This window comes from Lathyrus oleraceus, chromosome 6, assembly GCF_024323335.1.
Source record: "Lathyrus oleraceus cultivar Zhongwan6 chromosome 6, CAAS_Psat_ZW6_1.0, whole genome shotgun sequence".
Taxonomy (NCBI): domain Eukaryota; kingdom Viridiplantae; phylum Streptophyta; class Magnoliopsida; order Fabales; family Fabaceae; genus Lathyrus; species Lathyrus oleraceus.
The window spans coordinates 409,385,522-409,396,500 of record NC_066584.1 but is presented as its reverse complement, the minus strand read 5'-3'; the positions used below and the strand labels follow the sequence as shown (position 1 = coordinate 409,396,500).

The window sequence follows — 10,979 nt, the reverse complement described above, 5'->3', positions numbered from 1 at the left end:
CTACTGAAATTTCCTTTTTGAGAATAATCTCTTCTTTTTCTTTCCCGAATACCACTCTCCAAAATAACCAAACACAAACCTTTTCTTCAATTTAAAATTAAAACTTCACAAGAGATTAGTTTTTGGCTATAGGTTGAAGATGACAAATTTTAGAAAGAATCTCACACACACTTGTTAGAACACTCAGGAATTCAACACAAGAAAAAGTTTTTTTTTCAAGTTTGAACTGAGAGAGACAATTGTGTTTCAAAAATATGAGTGGGTATATGCAAAAATCTCTTTGTATATAATGCATTTTTTTTGCAAGATGTTGAACTTTGAAGAGAGAAAAATAATTGGTTTTTATATGTGCTAGAGAAATGCACTAGAAATGAGTAAAATTTGACCCTTTGATTCAAGTCAATAACAAGAATTATGATTCAAGTCAAATGAGAAAATGACTTTAGTCAAGAACATAAAATCCAGATTTTGCATCCTTGATTCGACTAAAGAAATTCTCAAATTCGGGTCACATTATTCGAAATGAATTCCAAAATGACAAATATAGTCATGATTCAAATCGAGTTGTTATGTGATTCAAATCTATCTCTTCCCTGATTCGTATAAGGAGATCTTGTGATTTGAATCACACTATCAATTACAAACTTTGATTTACTCATAAAGTTCATGATTTGAGTCATTCAATTCATTGATTCGAATCATGATTGCAGAAACACAATTTTGAAAAAATAAAATGTTCATGATTGAATCTAAAATTTGTATGACTTAAACCATGCTTATATGAATTTCTTGATTCAAGTTCTAGACTTATAGACTTTAATTATTTTGCATTAACTTTAAGTTAAAGATCTGTTTTATACTTGCGAAAATACGTTTTAATAAAAATGCTGAAATCTAAAAAGTATGGAGAAACCTAATTGTGAGGAGACTCAATTACTAAAATGATTAGAATAAACAAACACACATAAAATAAGCAGCAAAATCTTAAGAGTCATTTCAAGAACGAGTACACTAAAGAGCGTCTTATAAAATGGAGTTCTATGTAAATGACAATTTGCAATAACACTTCAACCCACAATGACTTTGGTGGAATCATTCGAATAGCATCACGAGTTTGGCCGTGTGTAGGGATGAGAATATGTCAGACCAATTAAAAGGGGCCTATGGCCTAACTTGCACAGGTTTATAGCAGATCGAACTTTTTTTAAAATAGAAAATAGCTAGACTTCTTTAAAAACACATTTAGTTAAAAATGCTAGACCTCGTACCATAAAAAAGTCTTTCAAACTTATGACCGACCTACTTAAATAAAAATGGATATTTTTATTTGTATTATTATATCGTGTATTATACTTTAAATTAAAATACAAAAAATTTAAAATTTATTAATCTTAAAGAACTTACAAACTTATAAAAATAAGATGAAAATACTTAATATACAATATCATAAGTTTTTTTTATAAGTTTTCCTAAATAAACATTATCACAAAACTTACACTACTAAACTCAAAAAAATCATTACAGATGTGTCAAAAAAAGTCATTACATACAAATTTTTAGTATCATTGATTTTTTAATATATTAGTTTAAATAAATATTAATTGAATTGCTTATTTATATATATTAAAATAAAATAAACTTTTAAATAAACTAACAAACCAATCAAACCTTAAAAAAAAAGCAATTCTCATACTTAGGATATGATAAGCTACAAACTAAACTTAGACTTCAATATTTTTAAAAGAGGTTTAACCTGGCTTCTCTTACTTCATTCTTAACTTTAAAATTTTCTAAACTACTCCTAATAAAAAAAACTTTAATAATACATTTCGTGTAAAAAGTTTGAAACCCTAAAATAACGGAACTCAGTCTCAAGTCCATAAAATCAAGAAAAGAACCTCGCCGGAAACGCAGGCGAAGTTGTTCACCGCCGCCAGAAACATCGAAAAGTTCAGGTTTTCTTTCTTCTTCGTATTTTCTTTCTCCTCACTAGGCGCGGCAGCGCGGGCTAAGAAGCAATTCCGGCGCGACTTCGCGGCGCACACACCAGTGAATTGCGTTGCAGCAGAGCAAATTTCACCTCGCAACGTGTGATTTTAAACAAAGCTCTTTTAGGTTCTGGTTCTTCTTACTTTGCCGCTGATTATCTTCCTGTTTGGTAACAGAGGTTCATCATATTTTGGTAGGATTCACATTAGATCTATATACAGCTATGTCTGGCAATACAGGTTGTACCGTTTACATAGGTAACCTCACTATTTTTCTATTCAATTTTGTTCTTCAATTTCCTTGTTTTTCTAAGAGATAGTCAAATTTATTACTGAACGCAACTTTAAACATTTTGGTAGAGATGTGAGATAATTTAGATTTCTATAGGATGGTTCTATTAGGTGTATTATGTATATGATGATTTAGCATTTAGGTTTTTTTACTGAACATCCCATAACAGTTATCTAGTAGATTACTGAACATATTAAGAATAAGAATTCTTGGGGATTAATTGTCATGGTATAATAAACAGTATTTTATGACTATTGTCAATATCATTCACTTGTTATTTGATCACCTTTTGCTCCAAATAAACTGGCAAATCCATGTAATGTGTTCGTAAATATGATAAAATGTTATGGTGAATTTTCCATTTTGTAATTTTTTGTTTTGTTGCATATATTGTTATTATCTTCTTTTTTGCAATATTAGAGAGTGTTAGAGTAGCAACTATAGTAGAAAAGATGGTGGAAAATAGGCTTATTAGGTGGTTTGAGCTTGCAGAGAGAAGACTTGTAGACTATGTGGTAAGGAGAGTAGAGGAGATGGAGAATAGTCAAATAGCTAAAGATAGAGGAAGACCTAGAAAAACTATAAAAGAAGTTATTAAGAAAGATCTTGAGATTAACAATTTGGATAAAAGCATGACCTGGATAGAACATTATGACAGAAGTTGATCCAGTCAAATAGCTAGGGGTAGAGGAAGGCCTAGAAAACTATAAAAGAAGTTATTAAGAAAGATCTTGAGATTAACAATTTGGATAAAAGCATGACCTGGATAGAACATTATGACAAAAGTTGATCCAGTCAAATAGATAGGAGTAGAGGAAGGCCTAGAAAACTATAAAAGAAGTTATTAAGAAAGATCTTGAGATTAACCATTTGGATAAAATCATTGTCCTGGATAGAATATTATAGCGGAAGTTGATCCCACTTAGTAGGATAAGGTTTGGTTGTTGTTGTTGTTGTTGTTGTTTTAGTAGTAGTTTTGTTATAATCTTTTCTTGCAAGATTCTAGTATTCTACATATTTTTAAGTTTATTTTGTTAGGATAAAGAAGAATGAACTGTGATAATATGAAAATATTTTGTTGATGGCGTATAGGTTGAAGACTAAAACATATTTGTTAAATTTTATATTTACTATAATATTATTTAACGGCTGTAAACAAATACAATAGGAACTTTTGTTGATGAAAGAAGTTGATTTTATTAAAAGGATAGAATTGATGTATTAGGGAAGGAAGAAGATGACCTTATAAAACCAACAATTTAAATAACCAACAGAATCAAATGGAACATATTAAGATGGAACCAAATTGAACAGGGTAACCAACAACCTACAGAATCAAATGGGAACCTTATAAAAACCATGAATTTAAACAACTCACCATTCCAATCCCTATTAAATCTGCTGAAGAGATTCTCCAGAAACTAATACTATACAATATGTTGCCCCATAACCTGCTCACTAAGCAGATTTATCTAGATACCACTCCCTATTCCATATTTGAGTTATGTGTTCATGGCACTGTGTTGATTAACATTAGAACTGTTGCACATTCATGTAAAGAGAAATGTGAAATTTCTATTTTGTTTACTGGAAATGGAGATCATTATGTAAGTAGATTTTACTGACTCATTTCTTCCATCTTTGTGCTTTGTGTTCAGAGTGCTTTTTGTTGAAAAATATAAATTTTGCTTGCCAAGTGCCCTCATACCATATTATTGATAAGATTGAATTCTCTTTCAACCAGGGATGATTTTGTTTTTTGAATTGTTTTGTATGTATCCTATAATGTGGTAGATCTCCCTTTCTCTCTTTGCTATGTTCACTTCTGTAAAAAAAAGTTATTGATGGAATGGTTCTTTGATGAATACACTTCTCAATAATGTTCTTTGATGAAATAGTTTTGATTCTTATTAAGGATAGCTGGTTTGAACTTTCATTTTTGCATAAACAATTTTTTTTTTTGGGTTTTGAATGTACACCTCTATGTATAAGTAAACATGAGGCATCTACTTTTAGGTTCTGATTTGGGTACTTGTATTTAATTCAGGCAATCTGGATGAGAGGGTTACAGACAGGGTCTTGTATGATATATTAATTCAAGCTGGACGAGTGGTGGACTTGCACATTCCTAAAGATAAGGAAACTGATAAACCTAAAGGCTTTGCCTTTGCAGAGTTTGAAACTGAGGAGATTGCAGACTATGCTGTCAAACTTTTCTCAGGCCTTGTAACACTGTACAAACGGACACTGAAGTTTGCGGTGCGTTCTGACATCTATACTTTCCACCTTTTGTAACCTATTAACTTGGACAGTTTTTAATCTTTCTTTAAAAATGTTGAATATAAATTTAGCTCCTTCATTAGAGTTTCACAAGCTGAAACATTGGAAATTCTTAATCTTTCTGTAAATTGTTGAAAATATTTTAGCCCTGTTGATTGGAAGTTCACAAGCTCTGTTGTGTTGTGCAACACTACAAACTTTGGCTATAGTTGGGTATGTGCATGGTAGTCAAAATCGCGATCCCACTTGTAGGATTGTACGACTTTGCGATCTTTGATAGGCTTGGGGATCCTGTGAATGCAAAAACTCGTATTTATGTGGGAACGGTGGGATCGCAGTGCAAAAACGGTTGGAGCGGTAGGATCGTAGTTCCCGCCGTTTCAGCTTTGAAACTTTTGAAATAGGGTTTTTTTAGCAGTAACATGTGCACTTATTTCTCACACTTAATTCCAATTAAATTCCAACACTCACTATTTTTTCAAAACTTCCCAATATAGCCACTAAATCTATTAATTCTCTGAACCACCTAGCCTATTTAATGCAACCAGATACTTTGTATCCATATTCCTCTCAGGTACTTTAAAATTTTCAAAGTTTAAATATACCTGCTTCACTCCTTTTAATTTTATTCACATTCACGACATACACTTTGAGCCTTTCCCTTTCTTATGTACACATTTTAAACTTTTTTTCCTTAAATTTGTGTGTTATTTGAATTGTTTTAACTAAATTATGTTTTTTATATGAATATAAATGCAATATATATCAGTTTGTAAAATTGTTAGGATCTTACGATCCGTGTTACGATACTCCGATTCACGATTTTGTGACCCCTCTCTGATCCCGCATAGGATCTCGATTTTGACTACCTTGGGTATGTGGATGCATCCAAGTATTCAACTATCATGAGTCAGGACACCATATAACAGGGCTGCATATGTTTTGATTACAGAATCATGTAATAAATAAATAAATTCTATTTGATAATTTAAATTTCTTTCATGTCGTCCTGCATTGTTCCTGGCGTGTATAGTCTGCTAATAAGGACAAAAGCATCCCTAATAGTTCTCCAGCTACGACACCCACTTCAAATTCTTCTCAACGACCCAGGCCTTACCCTGTGCAAATAACTAGTTCAGAAAATTTTCAGCATTCCCCTAAGCAAGCAATACCTAGCCGATTCTCAGATCATGCGATAAATTATTCTCAAGGTAACATCTATATTACCTACCTACTTCAATTTCTCTTAAATCTAAGTTTATCACTTCATTGAAACTCAGTTTAATACTTGCTGTGCTTTTTTATTTATTTTAAATTCAATGGCAGCTCCACCTCCTCACCGCGTAACTGATCAATCTAGTGGGTATGGATCTCACTACAGTGGCAACCAGTATGATTACAGTCGGAGAGCTTTTGGGGAGGCATTGGATAGCGCTAACGGTTGCAGCGGTTCTAGGTCACGCCGCGCTGATGGAATTAGCTCGGTCTCTTATTCACCTCACTAATATTTTCAATAGATCTGAGAGATTAAACTTCCATTAAATTCGTTGGAAGTGAAAGTAGAATGTGAATGGTAGATAGTCAATATCTACCAATGCTTTAAGCAAAGCATTGTTGTTGTAGGTGTACCAAAGTTCTTAGTTATCCATGTGGGATGGTGCGTATGAACAAACTGATTATCATTTCCTTACTATTAAGGAATAGCTCCCATGGGCCTCTGTATGTTAAACTGCATAGTTAGTTACCAAAGGATTTTGATTGACTGTTTATGACATCCAAGTAAAATTTGTTTCAAGGTTAATCATATTCATATATCAAATCATAGAGTGTGCCAAAGCATGTTAGTTAAATAGTTAAGGATCTGGATCATACTCAGTAATTCAGCAGGTGAATTTTTATCTGAATTTTTTTTTTGATGAATGCATGAAAAACATTATTTAGAAAGATATTAAAAAACATGATAATGAAATTAATGGAAGTAGCAAAAGGATATCATAGGGGATGCTTATTACTCATTTTAGGTGTGTTCCGGGGATATAGTGAACATCAAGTTTGTTCTTATTTCCCAAACAAAGGAAGAAAAAAAAAAGAGAAAAATTGAAGATGCATGCCAAAATAAGAGGAAATTATATCATGTTAAGGATTGCATAAGGGAGTTAGAGGCAAAAGCAAAGGGAAGGGACGACGGAGATTTAGAAAAAGTGGTATGAAATTCTATTGAAGGATATATCTACTATGAACTAGACACAATTTTGGGATCGTAAATTTTATTGTATTAGAGTGAATTAGGAATGAAATAATCAATTAAATATGCATACATAATACGAAGATGATACATATAATGGTAATTTTGATTATGATCAAGTTGATATTGACACTTTATCGGTTGAAACATCTACACTTTATAGAATAGATTGAATTAATTACACTTTATAGAATAGATGACAATCAATAAACGCCTAGAATCTTCAACCAATTTTGTACACAACTCTAAATTTAGCCAAAGAGCTCAGATTCTATGAAAAGATGTTGAGAGCTCTTCTTCTTTCCACATCCACACAGCCACCCTACTACCTCCACACTTGACATTTCCATTTTCAATCCCTTACTTTGATGCCAATAACTTAACAAAACCCATCCTAGTTGAGACCAAAACACATTATTTTAACACTAATAATATTGAGAACATGAGTAGATGACAACCTATCAATCAGTCAAATAAGTATAATCATGCAATCAACCCAGTCGTGCGAGCAAGATGTTAGTTGACTAAAAACTTAATCCAGAACTTGCATAAAGATCTGTTATCCTTTAAAATATGGTGGTGAAGGACATGACTGACTTATATGATGGTTTATAACTTAGTCGATGAAGCGGTTTTAAAATGTGTCTCATTTTTAGTCTTTGGAGTAGTTACCTACATTAGTGATGTTAACTATGGTGTAATACGGTAGTCAATGGGCCAAAAATAAGGCAAACAGTGTTAATATAGGTTGTTTAGTTATTCTAAATTTATAAAAAGCTAAAGTGTAATTCAAATTAAATTAGTTAGAATTTTATCTGAGTTGTATTTAGAGTTAATTTAAATTTTATTTGAGTGGACCTGATAGTTTAAATACTGAACTCATTCAGTTTGTAATATATTCTACATTGTAATTGTTTTTATTATGTGATAAAAAAGTTAGTACAACTCTCTCTCTCTCTCATCATCATCTTTAATCTTCTTCTTTTTCATTCTTGTGCATCAATAATTAGTATCTAGAGTCTCGATTCAAATTCAAAAAGGGAAACACGAGTGTACGTGAGGCATGCGTGATTGATTATGCTCATCCAATTCACAGTGAATTGAAGATCTGAATCGAAACAGAGTCACATTTCTTGATTCTGAGGGATTGAGAAACACGAGCGTTGGTGAGTTTTGAGTGAATTTGCACAAGACGAAGATGAACGGAGGAAACGGTAGCTTGAACACAAAGCTTCTAATCTTTGATGGAAAGAATTGGAATCAGTGAATGATTCAGATGTGTGTGTTGTTTGGGGCTCAAGATGTTCTTGTTCTCGTCAATGACAGTTTCACGACGGTTGCAGCAGATGCAACTGAAGCACAAAGAAATGTGCATAGAGAAACGAGGAAGAAAAATCATAAGATGTTGGTTATATCCATCACTCTGTGGATCCGAATGCGTTTGAGAAGATCGTTGATTCGACAACGGCGAAGGCTGCGTGGGACACATTTGTATGCTGCTACGACGGTGATGCATCAGTGAAGAAGGTGAAGCTTCAGTCTCTATGTAAGAAGTATGAGAATCTCAACATGAAGAACAATGAGAAGGTACCTGATTAAATCTCCATATTGACTTTGATCATGAATGAGATAAAATCTTGTGGAAAGACTCTCTCTGAACAAGTAATCATTGTAAAGGTACTGCGATCACTTACTCTTCAGTTTGATTACATTGTTGCAGAAATTGAACATTCTAAGGACCTCAGTACCATGAGAATTGAAGAGCTGCATAGTAGTCTAGAGGCACAAAAGTTGCGTCTGATTGAGAGAAACTCTGAAAGAGAGGTAGAGCAGACTTTGAAAACATCTCCTGGTAAGAAGAATCATAAGCTGCCCTAATCAGAGGCCAAGAAGAGACATGGTGGTGGTTATTAGAAGTCAGAAGCCTCCAACTCTGATGAGATGAAACATCAGAAGGGAATTGAGAAGTTTGACAAGAAAAAGGCTTAATGCTACTGTTGTAAGAAGTTTCGCCACTTTGCTGATAACTATTGGTCAAACAAGGAAAGGAAATCAGACGAAGAAAACATAACAGAGGAGAGTCTGATGATAAACCTGTGTTATTGATGGCTTTTGAATCTGATGGTGGATATTTGGTAGACTGGTGGTTTATGGACATTGGCTGCTCAAATCACCCAACTGGAAACAAACAAAGGCTGATGATAAGTATCTAAATGCTGAAGGAATAGGAAATGTCAAGGTCAGAGTGAAGAATGATAAAATTGTTTTGATCAAGAATGTTTAGTATGTTTCTGGCATGAAAAGAATTATGACGAATGTATGTCAGCTAATTGAGAAAGGTTTCTCAGTTAATATGAAGGACAATCTCTTGAAGTTATATGATTCTAATTAGAAGCTGATTATACAATCTGAACAGGGAAGCAACCGAACATTCAAAGTGAATATGGAAACAACTAAAACTAAATGCTTAAGTGCAAAAGGTGCTGAAGGTGACAGTGAGCTGTGATATAGGAGATTGGGGCATCTGAATTTCAGAAGCTTAGAGCATCAGAGTTCTAAGAAGCTGGTACATGGCATTCCTAAGATTGTGAAGCCTGAGAAGTCATGTGAGATATGCATGAAAGACAAGCAACCTAGATTGCCATTTGCATCAGAAGTGTCTCCAAGAGAAAAATATGCTTGAGGAGTAGTGCATTCTGATGTATGTGGACCATTTGAAGTACCTTCATTTGGAGGAAACAAGTGCTTTGTGTCATTTATGGATGAGCTCACAAGAATGACATGGGTAACACTCATCAAGTTTAAGCATGAGGTGTTTGCTGAGTTTCAGAAGTTCAACGTGAAGACTGGAAAATAGAGTGGCTAGAAGTTGAAAGTTATCAGAACTGATGGTGGAGGTGAGTACAACTCATTAGAGTTCAGAAGGTTCCCTGAAGAGAATGGAGTTGAACATGAGGTGATTGCTCCATATACTCCACAACACAATGATTTTGCTGAAAAAAGAAATAAGATTTTGCTTGATATGACAAGGAGCATGCTGAAGGAGGAGAAACTCCCTCGTACCTTATGGGGAGAAGTTGTTGCCACTACAACAGATGTCTAACCAAGAAGTTGAAATAAATTTTTGCTTTTGAGAAGTGGACATGAGATAAGCAAAGTGTAAGGAATTTCAGAGTATTTGGTTCTGTTTGTTACAAACATGTTCCAAGTGCTACTAGAAAGAAGTTGGATGGTAGAAGCAAAGTAATGTTACTGATTGGGTACCACAATACGAGTGTTTATAAGCTATAATGTCCAGTCACTAACAAGGTAGAATTCAACAGAGATGTAATTGTGAAGGAAACAAAAGCATGAGATTGGAACAAGTCTCAATCCAACTCTGATGCAATGTTAACACCTGAGTTAACTTTTGAAGATATTCCAGACTTTGGAGGAGAATCTGTCTATGAAGGAGATTCTGCCTCTAAAGATGAGTCAGAGTATGAAGACAACTTTGATGTTGAAGTAGAGTTTGAAGGCGAGTCTGACTCTGAAGGTGAATATGATTTTGATGATGATCCAAACCCTGGTGGTAATCATGCATCTGAAGGTGGTCCAGCCTATGAACGTAGTTCAACATCTGATATTGTTCCAACATCTGAAGAAGATTTTGAACAAGTTTAGATACCACAAAGAATCAAACAAATATCAAGAAGATTTGCAGTATTTGACATGTTGCAAGATACTAAGATAAATTCTGAAGGAGGAAGTTGTAAAACCCCAGTTTTAATAAATTATTTTATTTTAATTTAATTATATTTTTTGTGTACTTATTTGATTATTGTGTGTGGATGGATGAATGAATGTGAGTGAGAGAGAAGGTACGTGACCTTGTAGTATAGTGTGAAGAGTAATTAGAGAAATGTATAATAACTTAGAATTATTTTATTAATTGAAATAATATTTTGATTTTATTATTTAAATAATAATATTTTAATTACTAAATAAAATAATATGAGTAGTAGCATTTTTAGTGAATTTAATTATTTTGCTATTAGAGATAAAATAATAAGAATATAGTAATTAAATATAGGAAATAAAAGAGGAAAGACATTGTTGGGTTTTTGTGAGTAAGTGAGGATAGAAAGGTAAATCCAAAATTTAGGAGTTTTGTTATTATAAAAAGAAGGAAGTT

The 10,979-nt window shown here is 33.2% G+C and overlaps 1 protein-coding gene across 3 annotated transcripts; it reads left to right on the top strand.

Moving 5' to 3' along the window:
- The first annotated feature begins 1,770 nt into the window (after nucleotides 1–1,770).
- Nucleotides 1,771–6,366, top strand: LOC127093043 (uncharacterized). 3 transcript variants are annotated; one of them, XM_051031941.1, is made up of 5 exons: nucleotides 1,771–2,088; nucleotides 2,166–2,246; nucleotides 4,328–4,539; nucleotides 5,594–5,771; nucleotides 5,887–6,366. In XM_051031941.1, the coding sequence occupies exons 2-5, from the start codon at nucleotides 2,213–2,215 to the stop codon at nucleotides 6,063–6,065; spliced, it is 603 nt and encodes a 200-aa protein (XP_050887898.1). In that variant the 5' UTR covers nucleotides 1,771–2,088; nucleotides 2,166–2,212; the 3' UTR covers nucleotides 6,066–6,366. The 3 variants fall into 3 exon arrangements, with proteins under 3 accessions (XP_050887898.1, XP_050887896.1, XP_050887897.1); XM_051031939.1 differs by having other exon boundaries at nucleotides 1,776–1,955; XM_051031940.1 differs by having other exon boundaries at nucleotides 1,791–1,955; nucleotides 2,187–2,246.
- The last annotated feature ends 4,613 nt before the right edge of the window (nucleotides 6,367–10,979 follow it).